The following is a 21,995-nucleotide window of genomic DNA, read 5'->3' as shown; positions in this document are numbered from 1 at the left end:
AATCAGGCTCAATAAGCGACTTTGCTCCCAAGCTTTTTCACGGGAAATGCTGTATCACGTATGAAAGAGGAGGGACTTAATTAAGTCAATGCCTTGACTCCTTCAGGGACTGTACCTGACAAGCTCCCATCAAGTTTTCCCTTTAAAACATGTCTCTAGATTGGCATCAAATCTACCCTTGCACTTAATTGGTGTTCAATAAATTTGATGTGATTTATGTCCAGTGGAAACCAAGAGAACCCCAAATATCCCAGCTCATTCCAACACTGGTTAAAAAGGGCCAATTCCTGTGGACACAGAGATGAGGTCCATGTGCTCCATGTCTCCTCAGATGGTTCTAATCAAAACTGGAAACTGTTTTTCTTACTTTTTGTTTTATTTCTTCCCCTGATTATAAATAACGGGTTTATTAGGCCAGGCAGAGCATTACTGGATAATGACTGAACTGAATTAAAGAAAAGTACAAACTGTTTATTGAGGTAACCTCAATTTAAGAGTTTAAAATAATAAAGTTTCAAAAGAAAAAAAAGGCTCAGAATTCACCACACTCAAAACAAAGGAGAAAAAGGACCTATGGATTAAAATGGTTGAGGGAGAAACCCAACATTTAGAGTTCATTACGTAAAGTGTGAAGACTGCAGGAGTTCTTTCACAGAGAATCTGTACTTCTCCTGAGTGAAACGAGGGGAAATAGGGAAGAGAGTGGAAGAGAGAGGAAAGTACTTACATGCATGGCGAGAATACTTCTTGGGACCAGCTCTCTGTACTGTCTAATGGTAAAGTGCCACGTTTTTATTCTCATGAGATCGTCGAAGGTGAACTCCAGGATCAGTCTGCCTTCTGTACACACCTGGAGGTGACAAATGACACACTCATTGGTTATGCACTCTGAGAACGCCATATTTTTTTGTTTTGGAGAATGAGTGATTTTTATTTCCATAGAATTACATCCCTGGGTTTCCAAAGCGCCATTTCCCTTAATCCAATCCTAGAAGTGTAAATGGGATTTTCGGAGAGCTAAAAGCAATGCCAGTGTCCAGAGTTTCGGTTCCATCTTGCATCTGGGTCCAGTTTAACATCAGGCTAGTTGCAGGCCATTACCCCATTGTGTGTGGGTGAATGCCATGAAGAAGGGGCATGAGAGCCCCACAAGCCAGGAGTCAACCAAGAGCCAAGAGAGTGAACTCCTTTGTTCAGGGAATTACGTATCCAGAATCTTCCCATGCTTGCAGTGGCCAAGCCCATTTTGGCCAATGACCTGTTCCCAGGTGTGACTGACAAAAAGCGCCTTTACTAGTCCCTGCACCTTTTCTGGGAATGGGTAGTCTATCTCCCACATGTCTAGTCCCTTCCCCAATGATCTGCTGGGAAGGAATGCATGGCTCCTTGGGGAGTGTAAAGCTGTAGCTTCCTGGCAAAGCTGCCCAAATGACATGCCCATATTTGGCCTTCCCTTTGCTCCTTTCCTGTTATTAATAACTAGGTTAATTATAACAGTATTTCTCTCTCTCCCTTTCTCTCTTTCTTTCTTCCTTTCTCCCTCCCTCCCTCCCTCCCTCCCTCCCTCCCTCCCTCCCTCCCTCCCTTCCTTCCTTCCTTCCTTCCTTCCCCTTTTTTGCTAGCAGTTTCATCTCTTTTCTTTCCTGTTACAGAGTGCAATGGAAGCCTGTTAGCAGAACATATCTATCCCCTTGACTCTGACATAATAACCTGCATTTCCTAGCATATACCACCTTCCTGTACTGAAAGAGAATGCCATATTTTTGCCACTCACATGTCAGCTACTCAACATGGTCCCTTTGACTATCCTTGGGTGGCTCTGGATCTTGACAAAATGGGACACTAGTGGCTTATCCATGGCATACTGAGGCAGGTACAAGCTAGTTAGTGGGTTCAAAGGGGAGTGTAGCTGCTTACCTGCCATGGTTATTAATGACCATATTAGCTGCGACTGAAACCCTGTGAGCCTCCATTTCCTCACTTGTAAATAATGGGCACAAAACCCATCTTACAGCAAGATTATGTCCAAACCCATGGCACAGAATATGGACCCCACAAAGTAGTATCCTCCTACCAACCTTTCCCCCCTCTTTCATGATCCTTTGACAATAGGAGCTTGAGCTGTTGTTCCAATTTTAGTTAATCCTACTTTGGGAGAAAGTATCTAATAAAATTATTTATGCTGAAGTGTGGGATACTATAAAATTACCAAATCAGAGGTTCTCATTTCCAAAGAGAAATCCCAGAGGGCTTAACCCAAGGGTATGGGTATCAGTTTCTGACATGGAAGTTAGAAGCATATTTAGAGTCCATTCCTTAAATCACATCATATCAGCAATGACAAATTCTGCTTGCATAAAGGGCCAGCCTTTGGGAGGGGTGGTGGTGGCGGCAAATTTATCTTTCTAAGAAAACTATATGTCATTAATAAAAAATACTTATTGGCGCTCTCTTCCCTGATAGACTGATTAATGATAGGGGAGCTTTTCAATCTTCTTTTGATATTCAAATCATTTTTTCCATGTAGTCATTATTTTATTTGCCTTTCTTTTCACTGCTAATGACATAAATGGAAGAAAATACTAGGCACTCCCACAACCACCGAGCCTAATTTGACTATAGGATAGGCAGTGGCGGTCACACACTGGTCCAGCTTAAATCATTACAACTCATTATTCAGCCCATGCTGGCCTCAGGGTAGCAGTACAACATACTGGATGGAGGTTTTGGCATCAGAAAGTACTAGATTCAAATCCTGACTCTACTTTTCACTCATTTTGAAACTTTGGGGACATCAGATTCCCTAAGTTCTAGTTTTCTCATCTGTAAAATGAGGATAAAAACATCCTCAGGCAGGGTTGTTGGAAAGAGATATTAAAGGGAATTTTGTATGTAGATTGCCTAGGATTGCAGCAAGCACATACTAGGCTATAAACAACAGCTCTAATGATAAAAGAAATGCAATTGAAGAACTCAGAATCATAGACCAGTAGAGCTATCTGAGACCTAGTGGCTCAGGAGAGCTATCTCAGGGGCTCTGCTTAGAAGACCTTAGCCTCCACCTGGACTCTGAGATTCCTTCTCATCTTCTAGATTCAACCAGATCAGCTTTAGTTTTATTTGATTTCATACACTGAGCTTCTGATCAAGCTTTTTTGAAGAAAGATTTCCTATGCTAAAAACAAACATATAAAACTTTGGAAATCACTGCACTATACAAGTTTTTAGGAAAAAAAAACAACCACACATAAAAACAATAAGCTCAATAGGGAATGTGATCATTTCTAAAAGTATAGTCTATGAATGTATTTAACAATTTATATCAACCTCTTATGAAATATTAACACTCATTTTTCCCTCTGGGAATTTAATACAAAAAAGCCACCATATTGAGTTCCAATTATGTCCTAGGCACTGGGTTCGGTGCTTTCGGTCGACTCTAATGTAAGGTAGTATTTTCTTTAAGCAAGCTGCAAAGACCAGTACAGGAGAATTAGCAGTGTGTGTTGATAGGGCACTACTTAAGACAGATGCTATGAATGCCTGCCATTTTCATTTTATCAAAGGTCTCAGAAGCACTGTAAGATAATTATTGGTAATCTGGGTGAAGACCCCTAACTCAAATCCAATTAGCAGAATCTGTGGGTAATTTCAGGCATTTGGGCACCTTGCCCCCACACTCCTCAGTTGAGTGGTCTTCAGAGCCTTGTTTCTGATCTTAGCTATGACAGTAGAGCCCCCGGAAATGGGAAAGACTTTAGTGTCCCCAAACCACTCCCTAGAGCATCTCAGCATTGGAATTAATTTACCAAGGGTTTCCAAAGAGTTACATGGAGATTAAGCCGCACCATCCCCCTGGGTGTTAGCATGATGGAAGCTACCTGCAGTGAAGGCTTTCACAAAAGGGAGGGGACCATAGCCAGCAAGTGACAGGGAAATACCTTGACGATACAGAACAGAAATATTTGGATGCTATAATCCTGTTTTGGTTTCCTTTAAGAAAGAAGATTATTGGGTGTTTAAACAAATACTAACCCAGTTAAATGTCATGCTTCTAAATGATCTAATTTATTGATTTTGTGTTTAGAAACCACAAACCCACATTAGAAGGAGGTTCTGGTTTACCGGTATTGGAATAGAATATAATGGGAAGACCTGGATGTGGTCCTTCTGATGAATGACTGCATTGGAGATCTGGAAGGCCAAGTTAAATTGTGTCCTTTGTTTTCTGTGAGATCACACACCACACTGGTTGAGGACATTTCTTGCAGTCAAACTGTCATGGGGGCTACAAAAGGGAAAGTTGCAAGTCGCCTTGGGCTCCTCCTTTCTCAGCCAAAACCAAGGAGTCATTTTTACCCAGGGCAGATCATATGCGAGAGCACAGTCCTTAGAATCGAATCTGAGTTGACTGTGTAGGGTGTTTTTCTAAATGAAAGACTGTAGGAGAGTTTGGTCACTGCGGGTCTTCCCCAGGTAATTACACCCACAGCCTCCTCCCAAACCCTGTGAAACCTCTCCGCCTCCTGCCCCCATCTTGGAAGTTAAAGAAAATTGAAATGTTTGTGATTTATTTTATAGGCAACAATCATCAAATGGAATGGAGGCATATTCTATATATATATAATATATATTGTTTGGAAATGGTAAAAAATGGGCATAGCTTATACTGGAGAATGAATGTTTTCTACTTTCAGAAAAATTCTTTGCATTCCTCTTAATCAATTCAATTAATGTAGCTTTTATCTAAAGTTACCATTTTTTTTTAAATGCCTTTCACTTGGCATCCAAAATCAAAAGGGTCCCCAATTAAGAAAACATTTTCTGTTATGCCGAATTCATGTTACCGTACTATGAGCTCTGACATTTTGTTTCTGTGGTAACCAAAATCAGCTGATTAGTTGGCATGGCAACCGAAAAGATGTAATCCCAGCAGACACACTCTAATCAATGCCCCCAGCACAGATGGTCTCCGGAGGATCAACAAGAAAGAGGCTGGCAGGCATTCAGCATGTCACGTGCTAGCTGGAGACTAGGCCAGGGACGAGAGAACTAAAAAAGAACATTTCTCAAACTAACTGGTAGCTTTTTAACCCTTTTCTTTCTCTGATTAATTGTGAAACAGTACGGACCATGTAGTTATATATATAATACAATATTCATAGAGCTTTTATAAAATAAAATGTGCTTTTTAAATATGTATTTATTTAATTGTCTTGGTCTTTGTGCCTGGAACAGTATGCATGGACTAGTGTTATAATAATAATTATTTTAGTTAGTAGATTACTAGCTTATTATAAAAGGACACAACTCAGGAACAGCCAGATGGAAGAGATGCATAGGGCAAAGTATGTGGGAAGGGATAAGGAGAGTCCATACCCTGAGAACTCCACTCTTCCCCAAAACCTATGTGTTTGCCAACCAGGAAGTACTGATTAGTGCTTTTAGATTAACAGTTGTATGAAGCTCATTGTACTTTACTTGGAGACACTGTTCGTGTAAATGCATATATATGCATATATTAGAGCAATATGGTTATTATCTGTAATAATTTGGTTATTCAGAATAAGAGTACAAGGTCCAAATCCTGGATTGGCACATGGTATAACATGGCTCAGGGTAGAATGATGAGCTAATGGTCAAAGACAAGAATGAGTATTCAGATAGGTACACTTCCACGATACCTGGCTATAGTGACAAACAATTTCATCATAAATAATTGAGACCAAGAAAACAAATAAATCTATGTTTATAGAAGTGATAAAGGTGTTAATGGCTATAATTATTGTTCTAATTTGTAAAACCTAAAAGTCACCCAACACATACCCCAGAGAGGGCTCATCTCAGCACCTGCCAGTATTGCACCCTTACATATAATTTGAGGGTCTTTGATTGTGAAAACCTTGGTGATTGCGCTTCTGATATTAAGCCTTGTTTTCTGATTGATTTGAAATTGAATACAGAAAAGAAAGGCTTCCTAATGTGTGTTTTAAAATTCTAATTACATATTTACCCATAATCTATAATGTTGTAAGGCTCAGGAAATTGCAAAATGTGTACTATGCTCCTGAGGAATATTAAGTATTACTGTTGATTAGGGCTCTGGCAGATTTTTGATTCACCAGTTGACCAAATTTTCATAAAAGCAACTCAGAACCACTGGCTCAAATGCTACTTGGGGAATTAGAGTTTATTGATAGTCTAAATTAGAACAATGTGCTAAGTTATGCCATGTACTAACTAATAGTCAGTTCCCCCCAAAAACACAAAGCACCAGCTTACAAACGATTTCTCTTTGTGACACTGGAAGTTCATTAACCCACTGTTTTATACTAAGTAGCCTGATTATTTTCTTACACGGAGATGAGTTATTTTTAATTAACATAAGAACAAAAGAAAAATGGGAAAGGTTCTTTGGATTGTATAATAATCACTAAAGAGAAAAAAAAAAAGAGAACCCTTCAAATTTTCTAAAAATAAATGTGCATAATTAGAATCTGGACTAAGTCCACATAGCTAAGCTACATTTCCCAGAAAGTAATATTTCTCATCGCAGTATGGAAATATTCATTACAAGATTTGGCAGATGGTCTTGCCATGGAGGAGAGTCAAATGGGTGATCTGAAGAATTGAAGATAGCCCGGCCTGTGTGACTCAGTAGGTTGAGCATCATCCCATGGACCAGGAAGTCACTGGTTTGATTCCTACTCAGCATACATGCCTGGGTGGTGGGCTTAATCCCCAGTAGGGGGTATACAAGAGGCAGCCAAATAATTATTCTTTCTTATTGATTTTTCTTTCTCTCTCTTCCTCTCCCTTCCTCTCTCTGAAATCAATAAAAATATATTTTAAAAAATTAAAAAAATAAAGACTTGAAGCTTTAGGTTGGGAGAGCTGGGTCCAGGAGAATGCACAGGTCTTCCTAGGGGGTGCTTTGGATGCCTGGACTACCACTCAGCCAACTGAGAGGGAGCATTCCTGAATGAGGAAGAAAGCAATAGAGAAAACCCTAGTTTCTTCATTAGAATAATAATAATAATAAAAACCACTTTATCAATTCACCAGGAGAATGGGATTCTTTATTTATTTAATTTCAAAACAGCCCTGAATTGCCCTGACCGGTTTGGCTCAGTGGATAGAGTGTCAGCCTGCGGACTGAAGGGTCCTCGGTTCGATTCTAGTCAAGGGCATGTACCTTGGTTGCGGGCACATCCCCAGTTGGGGATGTGCAGGAGGCAGCTGATTGATGTTTCTCTCTCATTGATGTTTCTAACTCTCTATCCCTCTCCCTTCCTCTCTGTAAAAAATCAATAAAATATATTTAAAAAACAAACAAACAAACAAACAAACAAAAAAGCCCTGAATAAATAGAACTACATCTTCAGAGCAACTGACTATTGTCACTTATAGAAAAGTTTTGGCCTGAGAAAGAAAGAAATCGAGGAAATATATAAAAAGATGCCTGCAAGACACATTTTTCTACCAATGGCCACAGGTTTGGTAAATATCTCCTTCATTATGGCAAAAGTTTTATTTAATTATCATGGATCCCCTCCTCCCCCTTAAAGCATAAGGAATTTGGGAGTTTTTCTTGAAATACCTACAAGTAACACTAAGTCTTAACAAAAATCTATAATAATAAAAGTTTAATATGCTAATTAGACCGGACGTCCTTCTGGGTGACCTTCCAGACGAAGCCACAGCAGCGGGGCTGAGGCAGAGGCAGCTGCCTTGGCAGCAGGGGCCAAGCCCCTTGCATGAATTTCGTGCATCAGGCCTCTAGTAATAATAATAAAGATAATGAAGCAGCAGAGAAAGGCTTTCTCTGCAGTGTTGGACTCTGCAACACTAGACGTGGACTGTGGATCCATCTGATCTACAAGATTAAGTAGATGTGTTAAGTCTCCAAAATGAAATGAGACATAGACACATTAAACCGTCACCCAAGGGATCATTCCTTTCCACAGAGCAAACTCTTCCCAGCACCAGCCCTGCACACAGTGGGAAACTTCTTTGTCTCTGAATAACAACCTTCCTCTCTGCTCAACTGTCAAAGAGGAAGAAAGAGAAAACCCAGCTCCCGCCTCACATTTAAAATGTCTATTAGCCAAGGCCAGATATCATATAATCAGTGGCATCTGATGATGTGCTTTTGCATTTTATGACCTTTCCCTTTGCCTTCAGTTTTTCACACCATCGTGAACAGCAGAAAGATGAAACTGCACCAACAAGATCAAGGAACACTTTAAACAATAAACACTTTATTTTTATTCTTTCAGCATATTGTGCATAAGCAACAAACACATCCTCTGTTTATAATTTGGGCTTTTGCAATTAACCCTGATAATTCAACTTTCCTTAACTATAAAAAGGGGGGTGGCCATTTGTGTTTTTAATGAAAAGAGATAGCTGCTATCATTCATATTAAAAATTAATTTCACATTGAGTCTTAGTCAAAATGCAATGAACCGGTGTTCATTAAAATAAGCTTCTGTGCCTGGCTGGCATGGCTCAGTGGTTAACCGTCGACCCATGAACCAGGAGGTCATGGTTCGATTCCCGGACAGGGCACATGCCTGGGTTGTGGGCTCGATCCCCAGTAAGGGGCGTGCAGGAGGCAGTCAATCAATGATTCTCCCTCATTATTAATGTTTTTCCCTCTCCCTCTCCCTTCCTCTCTGAAATCAATAATAAAAAATATTTAAAAAATAAGCTTCTGTTTTGCCAGATTCTATGACTAAATATTTGCTCTTGCTATTTTTCTACTTGGGAGAATATGTAAAGGGGTTGATTCTAATGTTCCAGAAAGGTCTTTGTCCAGAGGAAGCTCTCCATATGGCAATTATCTATGCATGGGAGAAGTCATAGGTGGTTTTTTTCTTCTTTTTCATTTCAAATCCTTCATAGGGCCTTGAATTCTGCCTCAATTTTTTATCTGATCCTCCTCCTTCTCTCCCCATGTTTCTCATTCTCTCTCTCACAACTTCTTGCTCACTTGCTGATTGACCAATCATAGAACTTCTCAGAATTTGGGAAAATCACCTTTGAACTCCAAATTTCCTAAATTCTTTTATATTTTTACTAGAGGCCTGGTGCACAAAAATTTGTGCACTCGGGGGGGAAGGGGGGTCCCTCAGCCTGGCCTGTGCCCTCTCGCAGTCTGGGACCCCTCGGGAGATAACGACCTGCTGGCTTAGGCCTGCTCCCGGGTGGCAGAGGGCAGGCCCAATCCCTAGGTGCAGCCCCTGGTCGGGCTCAGAGCAGGGCCGATTGGGGAGTTGGGGTGCCGCCCTCTGTCACACTCAAGGCAGGGTCGATGGGGAGGTTGTGGAGCAACCCCCTGTCACGCACAGAGCAGGGCCCATCAGGGGGGTTGGGGCTCTGTACCCTGTCACGCACAGAGCGGGGCCCATCAGGGGGTTGAGGAGCTCCCCCCGTCACACACAGAGCAGGGCGGATCAGGGGGTTGGGCGCCGCCACTCTTACACTCAGGGCAGGGCTGATGGGGAGGTTATGGCTCTACCCCGTCACACACAGAGCAGGGCCTGTGGGGGGGGGGGGAGCTCCCCCCTATCAGGCACAGAGCAGGGTGGATAGGGAGGTTGTGGCCCCGCCCCCTGTCACACACAGAGCCGCAGGGCGATCAGGGGGTTTGGGCGCTGCCCCCTGTCACGCTTATCCTGGTGCTGGGAGGCCTCATGGCTCTGCTGATCCCGGTGCTGGGAGGCATATTACCCTGTTACTATATAAGGTAGAGGCCTGGTGCATGGGTGGGGCTGGCTGGTTTGCCCTGAAGGGTGTCCTGGATCAGGGTGGGGGTCCCCACTGGGGTGCCTGGCCAGTCTGGGTGAGGGGCTGAGGGCTGTTTTCAGGCTGGGGGTGACTGAAGCTCCCAACCGCTCCTTTTTTCCTTTTTTTTTTTTTTTTTTTAATTCTGGGCCAGCTTTAGCTTGAGGCTTGGCTCCAGCTCTTAGGTCTCCCTCCGGTGCTGAAAGTAGGTTTCTGGCCTTTGCTTACAATGTTGTGAATCTGCTGGCTGAAGTTGGGCGTATTTGTTACAATGTTTCTTAAACTGCCCGCTCAGAGGCCTCCGTCACTGAGGCAACCAAGCCTCATGTTAGTTTCAAGCTGCCTGGCTGCCGGCCGCCATCTTGGCTGACAGTTAATTTGCATATCTCGCTGATTAGCCAATGAAAAGGGTATCGGTCGTATGCCAATTACCATGTTTCTCTTTTATTAGTGTAGATGTTTCTTAAAGATTACGGTTAGTTGAGTTATGGTAAGTTGGATTTTCCTCCTGTCTGGTTCACAATGAATTTAGCTTTAAGAGTGTTTAATTTCAGTAACATATAGAATTTCTTCAGAAACTAATGGTATTATGACAATCATTGTGATTCTATGTGGTCTTTGGGTAAACTAGAGTGTATCTCCGAATCATTCTTTTACCTGTAGAAGATCTTTTGTATAAAAACTAACATTCTAAATTAGTAACCTGGGTTTAATAGGCAGCTGACCCTCTCTTGCCCTTAATTTTGAGGCTCTATCATGCTTGACTCCACCTTACATGCCCACAGCTGAGAACAAGAGTTAGCTGAGTTGCAAACATAAAAGATCATCTCACAGTGCTGAAAGTGTCTAAGATATGAGAAATCAGCTCAAAGTTCCGGAAGAAAGCTTCCATTATTATCCTTAAATGCATGCAGAGAAGAACAAGCCATGTTGGAGATGGCCCCTTACCTTGGTAAACATGGGCTTCCCGTGCTGGGTGACCATCGCACACTGGTCACAGTCCACTGTGATGGATGAGTTGTGGTACGACTCCTTTGAGTGTTTGAGAATGTAATACAGGTCAGTCACCCCTCCTTCAAACACAGTGCTAAAGTAGCGGGGGATGAGGGTCCTGCCGATAGCTGGGAGAGAAACAGACAAACAAAAAATGAATGAAAATATCCGGCTGGTCCCACACACCCCACACCATCGCCAGACCTGCAACTGGATACAAGTCATCGCAAGAGATGATGCCAGGAGGCAAATTTCTCTTTACCAATAGTCATGACCCTTCTGGGTTATAGTTTATAAAATAAAATCCTCAGCTATTGAGACACAAATTTGTACAGTCACCTCTCCAGATTTTGTGTCCTTTGAGAGTTGTGTGTGTGTGGGGGGGGGAGGAGTAAGAGATCAACCAAAGGACTTGTATGCATGCATATAAGCATAACCAAAGGACACAAGACACTGGGGGGGGGGGGGCGGGGGCGGGCGGGGGGTGAAGGGGAGTGAGGGCATGTGCTGGGGGTAGGAGAGGCTGGGGGAAAGTCAATGGGGAAAAAAGGAGACATATGTACTACTATTTGTAACACTTTAAACAATAAAATAAAATTTAAAAAAAAATAAAGTCAATAGTGAAAGAGGTAGTATTTTTAAAAATTTATCTTTATTGTTGAAAGTATTAGAGATCTCCCCCATTTTACCTCCCCTACCTCACCTTCATCCCCCACCCAGGTCTTCCCCACACTATTGTCTGTGTCCATGAGTTATGCATATATGCATATAAGTTCTTTAGATAGTCTCTCCCCAAATCCATCCCCACCCCCACCTTCTCTCTGAGATTCGTCAGCCTGTTCCACGCTTCTGTGTTTCTATTTTATTCATCAGTTTATTTTGTTCAATAGATTCCACAAATGAGTGAGATCATGTGATACTTGTCTTTTTAAAGAATGGAAACAAACACATTGATTACTTTGGACCTCATGTTTGTTCTCTAAGTGAACATATTTCCCCAAAATAAAACATACCCAACCCACTTGATTTTTTAATGGATTGCTTACAGGCCAGTTATTCAATCATGTTTTAGTAGTAGTTGTCATAATAATAAAAAATTTAATAATGTAGTGCTTGATAGTGTGTGAAGAGTTTTGACATTCAGACTTGGATCTTCAGAACAACCCTGAGTATAGGGGGCTGAGACGAAAAAAGTTATTATGAAAAGAAAAGAAAAAGGTTATTAAGAATGTTTCAAAGTCACATAACTTGTGAGTAGAAAACTGGGGTCTCTAATTCCAAATCTACAAACACCCAAACAGTCACTCCTTCTAACTGTCTCAAATCACTTTACTGAAGGGAAATCTTTAAAAGTGAACTGTACCTGCACATACAGAGATCCACACCTATGTCAGTACTGACTATTCATTCTGTCTGCTTCTGGAATTGGACAGAATATCTTTCTAGGATAAAAGGCCCATTTGAAGAGAATTTGGTACCTTCCACTTGGTCTAAATTGGTCTCCTTTATCCCTGTGCCCTGTCCTGCCCCATTTCAGTTGAACGATTGTTAAGTAGCCGGTTCTCTCTGATATATGATGCTTAGAAATAGCTAACAAGTCCTTTGCTTCAGCAGAGATTTTAAATCCTCTTACATTGAAAATCCCAACTCATAATATCAGGAATTTTGCCTATGTGCAGATTTGAGGCAAAGTACTAAAGCACCCTCAAGGGATCCCAGGTTTTTAATAAACCTCTTACATTCCCCATACATGGCCTCCTGAAAGACAAAAATAATATTTAAAATAAATAAATTACCAAAGAGAGCTTTAGTAGGAAAGATCATGCAGTCTTCACTTGAATGTTTTAAAATGGTTAACTTCATTTTAAAAGAATCAGTGTTAATCTATCCCATATGGATCTATATCTCTTTTGTACATGGACGAGGGGGAAAAAAACACATTATAAAAAGAATACCCTGCCAAACAGTTTTCTGAAACAATCTCTAAAGAATCCTGACATGGATGACTGGTCTCTGAATAATTTATAGAGTTGTTATTGCTTCATATTTACTGCAGTTAAAATCAATCAACAAATATGTTCTTCATATTCCTGGATCTTTGGCAATTCTATCTTAAATAATCCTTATACATACATTTCCTAAATCCTGCCTAATCCCCAATAGCACATGTTCACTCATTAAATACAAAATCCAAATAAAGAGTCATTTGAGTCCACCATACATGTACGCATGGCTTATATTGTAAAGAAAACTTGGTTAATGAGAAAAACCTTATTGTACTTTGCTAAACAGATAAAATATAGTTAAATGCATTTCAAATATTCTAACTTAAAACTACATACTACAAAGGAGTGCTAGCCATTTGACATTTTGGGGATCTGTACTGTGGAGAATAAATACAAACCATAAAAAAGTAGCAGGGTGAAAATATTTCACCACTGTATCCAAGGAATTATCCCAGTAAAAAGGTTACTAGATTAGACACATTGCAGTTTATTCATCATGAATCCTGCACAATTTAATTCCTTTGCAGTAGCGTTTGCTATATATTATCATCATTTTCATTCATAGCGTAAGAAAAAATGAATGAGAACATGTCAGAGATTCCTTAACTTTAAACCTAAATTATTAATTAGCTCTCCGACTCTAGAAAATGTACAAACTGTGAGGGAAAGATACCTGGAGGGAAAGGCAGCTGTGCTTCATGGAGTACTTTCTAGCACTCTAGGAAATGGTTGCTATGGAGACCTGAGAAGTGTTTTCAGCCCTTTTCCTTTGTGGGACTGTCCCTAGCATTTTCCCCATGGTCCTGTTTGGACCCTCACTCGCACAGCTCTGCTATTCACTGTAATAGAGTGCACTCTGGGGGCCCCACAGAACCACGGCAATGGTAGTCACATCGTCCTATGTGCAGTCTCCTCTCCTCAGATATGGGCTGGGTCCTGTGGTCTTCTTTAGCCAGTAGAATGTAGCACAAGTGGCCTGATGCCAGTTTGGGGCTAACCCTTAAAAAGGACTAGAGGCTTCCCCTTTGTGCTTAGGGGCAAGTCATGGAGATGTACAAAGTTCAACTACTATAAGACTGCCATAGTTCAAGAAGCCCAACCTAGCCGTGCAGAACAGTCACGTGAAGGAGAACTGTGTCTTACAGCCAACAGCCCCAGCTGAGCTTCCAACCAACAGCCAGCACCAACTTATTTGTGTGAGTGAGGCTGTCGTGGGAGGTGGATGCTTGAGCTCCCATCGCGCTGCCTCAAGCTGATGTCACTTGGAGCAGAGATGTGCCATCTCCCACATGCTTTGCCCAAATTGCAGAATCATGGGTAAGTGAAAGCAGTGTTTGTGCTTTTTAAGCTAACATCTTTAGGAGCCCTTTTTTAATGTGCCAGTCAATAATCATGGCACCCTTGCAAATCCCTAGGCTGCAAAGATGGGCAAATTACTATTTTTCCCTAAAGGAGGGCAGTTTTGCCACTGAAAACACATGAATATAGAAATACATAAGCTCCCATCCAGAGGAAAGCAGACCGGAGAGACAGAGGGCCTTTGTGGACTGATTTGGGCCCTCGTCTGAGCTGGGACTGAAGGCAACTTTAGTCCTTGGAGGTCCTACTTTTGTGAGATGTGCCTGCTCCTCTCTTTTTAAAATAAAAAATATATTAAAAATTTCTTTGAGTAAGTTGGGATTAGCTTTCTGTTATTTGCAATCAGAGGAATCCTGATTCATGCTGTCCGTCCTGTTGCAGCGTGGAACAAGGTAGTGAACACTGAGCTGAAAGAAAGCGATGAGAATGTGAATCTGCAAAAGATATGAGTCTCTTTGTGTCAGAAGCTGAAGGGGATAAAAGGGTATGTCAGAGACAGTGTTAGTTTTCTACTCACACTAACAAATTTAGTGACTTAATTTCCCTTTGCTTATCACCTCACACAGGGTTCTGACAATCTGACTGGGTCTTGCTGGGCTAACAGGTGTCAGCAGGGCTACCTTCCTCTTTGGAAGCTCCAGGAGAGAATCCCTTTTCCCGCTTTTTTCCAGCATCGAGGCTGCTGCCACTCCTCAGCTGTGGCCCTTCCCCCAGCCTCACACGCAACAATGGTCATGGAATCCTCATAGGGCATCACTCTCGCTCTCCCTGCTGCCTTCCTCTTCCATTTTTAAGGACCCTGGTGGCTGCCTTGTACCCACCCAAACAACCAGGATCATCTCCTATCTCAAGGTTCTTATTCAGGTCTGCAACGTTCCTTTTGCTAGTAAGGTAACATAGTCATAGGCTCCAGGGATTAGCACTGGGCATCTCGGAGGGGGGCAATTGTGTTGCCTTCCACAGAGAATATCTTTGCCAAAGAGCTTCTGTTTTGCAAGGGAGATTAGTAAAAAATATAACTTGTGCACACACACACACATGCATGCACACACAATGAGCAATATACAGATAATGTGCAGTGAATGGGAGAGACAACCGGAAAGAAAAACCTCACATGTGCATGAGGAAGTCACTCTGCAGCTCATTCATTGATTCTGTAAACATTCACTGAGCCCAGAGTAGGTGCAAAGCACCTTGGTAGGTGCTGGAAACACAGACAGACTACTGTCCCTATCTATCAAACACACCTCTAACAAGAGAGTTAACGAGCATCTAAGTATCTATAATACAATGTGACAATAAAGCTAAGAAACAAATTTGTGATTTTGAACTCTTTGCCAGTTTCTTCTGACGCCTGAATTCAAAGTACAATTGTATTATTTTTGAAGCACTGAGAAGATTAAAATGTCCTTTTAATTTCATAAATCTTGCAACCACACTGCACAGCCTAATATAAATGACTTTAAATCAGTAGACATTTCAGATTTAGCTCTCATGATCCCCTAGAACTCATCAGCCACACCAAGTCTAAATCTATTTAAATGTTATATTGTCACATTCATATGCTAGACTTACACTTTGCATTTGTACTTTAATTCTTGGAACTAAAAAGAATTTAAATATTGATATACCTAAATCTACATTGTGTTTCCATGTAAAGAATTACGTTTTACAAATATTCCTGATGAGTGATTAAGACTATAGGAGATTATAACAGAGATTCTATTTTTCTGACACATTTGGGTCAAAACTCCAAAAGTTAGGAAGGGGAAGTAAGGTGAGCAAGATAGCCCCAGGGCGATGTTCTGTGATGTCAAGTGAGTAGAATCCTATATAATAAAAGCCTAATATGCTAAGTGTCTGGTCGTCTGGTTGGCTGTTAATCCAATCAAAGTGTAATATGCTAATGATATGCTAAGGCCATTCAACTGCTCACTATGATGTGCACTGGCCACCAGGGGGCAGTCGACCAGTTGCTATGATGTACACTGACCACCAGGGGGCAAATGCTCAATATAGGAACTGCCCCCTGGTGATCAGTGCACTCCCACAGGAGGAGCGCTGTTCAGCCAGAAGCTGGGTTCACAGCTGGCAAGCCCAGCGGTGGTGGCGGGAGCCTTTCCCGCCTCTGCAGCAGCACTAAGGATGTCCAACTGCAGGCAGAGTGAGGCCTTGGCAGGGAGAAGGCCTAAGCCATCAGTTGTACATCCCCCGAGGGATCCCAGACTGTGAGAGGGTGCAGGCCAGGTTGAGGGACACCCCCCCCCCCGAATGCATGAATTTTGTGCACTGGGCCTCTAGTATAGTATATATTGTATATCTATGCATTTATGAAAGAGAAAAGAAAATCATAAAATACTCAGAAACCCAAAATGTGTATAAAGAATGCCTAAGTAATACACTACTTTATAGGTAAACATTAGTCCAAAAATAGATAAAAATTTGTTCGTAGCTAATTTGGATATTGAGCTCTGAATTGCAGTTCCTTGGAAGTTTTTCATTGTTCTGTTTTGTGCCAAACCACTGACCTTCACTCTCCAATAGTTCTTGCTATTGGAGCTGGTAGGGTGACAGTGCTGTGGAGACAAGATCTAGCTTCCATCTTATTTTGTAGGTGTTACTTGTGGATGTTAGGATATGTACAGCATACCTACACATATTGGCTGATTTTTCTCCATTTAGAAACTAAATGGTACACACTGGGAACTCTTCATCATTAAAAAGATATAAGCTACAGTGCATCTATCTTTTAGGACATTTCATCTCTATTATATATCATCTCCTTTAGAGCATTTCATCTCATTTTACCTCTATTCATCTCTATGTCATTAAGAAATGCTTTTAACTCTTAAGAATGTTTGTAGGTAATTCACACGAAAGAAATTGCAAGTAGAAAATAATTATATGGGGAAATGTTCAAACTAGTAATCAAAGTAGAAATTAAAATAATAAAAATGATTAAAACATAAAGCTGCTGAGCTTGTGGTGGAACAAGCATACTCAAATACTTCCAGGGAAATCAACAATTATGCCTTATCTTGAGAATCTGTAATTCTGATAGTTTATTAGGTGTGACTCTAATGTCTTTGCAAATACTTTTGCCAAATTGTAATTCTAATGTTCAGATCATAAGTGCTCTGAATTTCTTTAAGTCCTAATTCTAAGACCTTTTGATTAGAGATTATCTTTTACTATGCCAAATGCCTGTACTTTCTATCTGTTAGAGACAATTCACTTCAAAGAATTAAATAAAATGAAATAAGAGTTTGAGATCCCTGATTAAAATGCAGAATAAGGGGAAGATTCACAACTAATGATGTATTAGTACCAGTTTACACTTGGTAATTATTTAATGAATAGAGGCCCAGTGCATGGGATTTGTGCACTGGGGGGGCGGGGGGGGGGGCGCGGCGCGTGGCCTGCGGGGATAGGCCTGCTGTGGGAGCGTGGCTTATCCCAGTCAGCTGAGCAGCGCTTCCACTGTGGGAGCACACTGACCCCCAGGGGGCAGCTCCTGTATTAAGCATCTGCCCCCTGGTGGTCAGTGCACAGCATAGAGACTGGTTGACTGGTTGTTCCGCCATTTGGTCACTGGGCTTTTATTATATAGGATTTTCCTCCTCATTGAAAAGAGAAAAATCATAACCAAACATTTTGTGTTTTTAATTTGGTGAAATTAATTATATTAAAATAATTGAATAATACAATTTTTCCCTCTCTTCTTTATTACAACTTTTTTAAAAAATATATATTTTATTGATTGTTTTACAGAGAGGAAGGGAGAGGGATAGAGAGTTAGAAACATCGATCAGCTGCCTCCTGCACATCCCCTATTGGGGATGTGCCCACAACCAAGGTACATGCCCTTGCCTGGAATCGAACCTGGGACCCTTCAGTCTGCAGACCAACGCTCTACCCACTGAGCCAAACTGATTAGGGCTTTATTACAACTTTTAAAGTTGACATTATCGCAGGTGTCCCTCTTCCCACCCCCCCCACCCACTTTGCCCATCTCTACCCACCCTCACCACCCCTTCCTTGGCCTTATAATATAATTTTATTTTTTAATTTTTTTTAAAAGATATTTTTATTGATTTCAGAGAGGAAAAGAGAGAAGAGAGAGATAGAAACGTCAATGATATGAGAGAATCATTGATCAGCTGCCTCTTGTATGCCTCCTACTGGGGTTCGAGCCCACAACCCGGGCATGTGCCCTTGACTGGAATCGAACCCAGGACCCTTCATTCCACAGGTGGACACTCTATCCACTGAGCTAAACTGTCTAGGGCAGTGGACGGCAAACTGCGGCTTGCGAGCCACATGCAGCTCTTTGGCGCCTTGAGTGTGGCTTTTCCACAAAATACCGACTTCTGCGCATGGGCCATGAAGCTTCAGTCACACTGTACATGCGCGCCCACACGTGGTATTTTGTGGAAAGTCTGCCACTGAGGTACACACAGATTCATTACGACACTTTAGGCTTATCAGTATTCAGAATCAATGAATGTATTATGCTAACATGTAAATGGTGATGATGCTCCTAGGAGTGACATAAACACTACTGATGATTTCACTTATGGTACATTACCATCATAATTAGCCAAAACAATAGAAATAAAACATGCTTAAACTCTGATGGGGGTGATACAGGCTCCAGGCAGATTCTTTTGTCTCGGTGAAGGGAGAGCAAGTCAAAGTAACTTTACTTTCATAAATTGACAAGATTTTCAATCTAACCTACCTTTTCCTCTTTTCCCAGCCAAAGCAATTTAACTTAAATAATCACCTCTCTTGCTCTTTCAAAGATTCATTCATTGAATATCTGCTTAGTAAGTACCTGGGCCTGACATGTTCCAAGTGCTTTAGATAAACAGCAGACAAGTGGAGAGACAGAATCAACTTGGTGGCAAGGGAACGCAGGCTGGTTTATACTGGCTAGCATGGAAGGCTGTGGTGAGGAGGTGTTGATGGAGCTGATTTCTGATTGAAGGGGGCCATGTGAAGATCCAGGATTGAAGAGGTCCAGGCCCAGGGAAAAGCAGGGGCAAAGCCCCGAGACAGGAATGAGTTTGAACTGAATGTGCTTGGTATGTCCCAGGAAGAAAGGCATTGTGGCAGGAGTGAGATGACAGGTGGGCTCAGAGAAAGAGAAGAACCAGATCATGTGGCTCTTCCTAGACTATGGCCAAGGACTTGAATTTTATTCCTAGTGCAATGAGATGGCAGTGGAAGGTTGAGCCAATGATATGATCTGATGAGACTACTCTGGTCTTAAATGTAGTGTGCAACTGCCAACAGGGTCCCCAAACCCCACAACATTTTCTGATCCTGCCAGAAATCTACCAGACATGTTTTTGTTTGTTTGTTTTCTACCTACCAAATTTTTAATAACTTGACTAACACTCCAGCCAACCACCTTGCACTAGGTGCTGGAGAAACAATGATGACTAAGGTAGACCACATCCTGCATTTAGGGGGCTTCTGATCAAGCAATTCTTTGAGCTATTAACTCATTAAGGATAAAAAAGATGTGTACCATGGCCCCCTCTGTTTATACATTGTCTGACGCAATAAGGACCCAATATGTATTTGCTGAATGAGTCCATGTAATCCATGAATGGACTTATAGTTCCAAGTTGTAGGAACTTGCATGTAAGCCTGTCTTATTTCATCTCATTCAACCAGTACTTTGGCATATTCAGATAATTTTGGATTATTATTCTGTCAGCCATCCCACAGGAAATTTTTATGATGGGCCAAATTCCATTTTCCCTTTGTTCAGGTTACTGACAATAACATTGTGCAGGAGAGGTCCGCAGCCATGGCTGGATTCTAACCGTAAATCAACACCCTTTGGATATGAAATTGAAATGCTTTACTGACTTTCAGAATAAGTCCATGATCTAATTCCTGATGCCTCATAGACATAGTGCAGGATCAGTGGGAAGTGAGATGTTAGAGAAAGACCCAAGTGGAAGGATGAGTAGACATAAATCAGGCACAAGTGACCAAGGGGAAGAGTTGTCCAGGCTGAGGGAACAGCATGTGTTAGGAAGCATGGAACATGTCTCATGACTGGGGCTGCTGCCTTAACCAGATCTTACATACTTACTAGAGGCCGGGTGCACAATATTAGTGCACTGGGGGGTCCCTCAGCCCAGTCTGTGCTCTCTCGAAGTCCTGGACCCTGGGGAGCAGGCCTAAGCGGGCAATCAGACATCCTCCTGCATTGAGCCTCTGCCCCCTGGTGGTCAGTGTGCATCATAGAGACCGGTCATTCAGCTGTTTCAGTCAATTTGCATATTAGCCTTTTATTATATAGGATGCCTTAAAGGAACTTGTCTGGATTGAACTTTCTCACTCTCTCTCTCTCTTTTTCATTGTACTGACTTTTATTTATTTACTTATATTATTTTTATTTTTTATCTTTATTGGTGAGAATATTATAGATGCCCCCTCCTTTTTCCTCTTTGCCCTCCAACACCTGGTTCTCACTCTCTTTTTATGACAGTTATTATATATATATATGACAGTTATTATATATATATACATACATATATATATATATATAGCACATATATATCAAAGGTTTATAATATAGTTCACATCTGGTAGATTTCTTTCCTCTGTATCTTTATTCAACATTTTCTCAACTACTGTATTTATTCTTCAAGATAAACTTTAAGATAATATTTTTAAATTCCCCCACAAAAAAAATTTGGAGGAAGTTGATTTAAATTAAATTTATTAAAAAAGAGTTGGCATCTTTAATATGCTTACTCTTCCAATTCAGGAACATGAAATGTTTATTTGTTTGTCTTTATTTCTGTAAGAAATTCTATAGTTTTTTTTATATGTAGATACTGAACATTTCTGGTTAAGACAATTCTTGCATACTTTAGTTATGCTGAATGGTTAATGTATCTTAAAATTATATTTGTAGTTGGAACCCACCCAGGCTAGAAATTAATGGATTTATTAATTTTAATTTTTTTAACAATTTATAAAAAGTTTTCTATCATTCCAATATATTTATATCATTGATTTCTCAACTGCAATGATTAGAATAGAACTTCCAGAATAATAAGATTAAATAATAAGCAAAGTTACAGAACTTTTTCTTTCCCTGATATTTTTTAAGAAAATATCAAAAGATTAGGGAAATACTATATGCTGACTTGACAGTATATTATTTATCATGGAAAGAAAAGCAAATTGTTTTTCTAATCTTTGTTTTTATGAGTTTTTATCCTAATGGATGTTTAATTTGATTGATGCCTTTTTAGTAATACTGATGTTCTAATTTTCTTTAGAAAGCTATCTATTAACTTACTTTCAATTATTGAACAATTTTTGTGCCCAGATAAACTTAATTCTTTTTTGTACACACATACACACATTTTTGTATACATTTTTGCATAAATTCAATTTATGAATTCATTCCTTTAACATGAAAGCAGTGTTCTATATGAGGCACTGTCCTAGGTACTAAATTAGTCAGTGGTTCCCAAAGCATTTTGTAATCCCAGTGCACTTCTGAAAATCTCAACACACCCCTAGCCAGTTCTTATTTAATTTTAAATTGAATTTATTGGGGGGTGACATTGGTTAATAAAATTATGTAGGTTTCAGGTGTACAATTCTATAATATATCATCTGTATATTGCATTGTGTATTCACCATTCCAAGTTAAGTCTCCTTCCATCACCATTTATCCCCTCTTTACCTTCTTTTACTTCCCTCCACCCCCTTTCCATCACCATACTGCTCTCTGTGTCTCAGTTTTTTTCTTAATCCCCTCATCTTTTCCAACCAGCTCCCCAACTACCCTCCCCTTTGACAGCTTTC

General features: G+C 40.8%; 1 protein-coding gene across 10 annotated transcripts in view; it reads right to left on the bottom strand.

Moving 5' to 3' along the window:
- Positions 1–21,995, bottom strand: part of LDB2 (LIM domain binding 2) — a 339,258-nt gene that overhangs the window by 67,635 nt on the left and 249,628 nt on the right. For all 10 annotated transcript variants that reach the window (XM_059675345.1, XM_059675334.1, XM_059675373.1 and 7 more), the window contains exons 3-4: positions 10,738–10,910; positions 728–850 (exon numbers count right to left, since the gene is read on the bottom strand). In XM_059675345.1, the coding sequence (XP_059531328.1) occupies positions 728–850; positions 10,738–10,910 (296 nt within the window). The remainder of the gene's footprint in view (positions 1–727; positions 851–10,737; positions 10,911–21,995) is intronic.

The sequence above is a fragment of the Myotis daubentonii genome, chromosome 1, assembly GCF_963259705.1.
Source record: "Myotis daubentonii chromosome 1, mMyoDau2.1, whole genome shotgun sequence".
Lineage (NCBI taxonomy): Eukaryota > Metazoa > Chordata > Mammalia > Chiroptera > Vespertilionidae > Myotis > Myotis daubentonii.
Note: the sequence above shows the minus strand (reverse complement) of the source record. Positions and strands in the feature narration are given on the sequence as shown.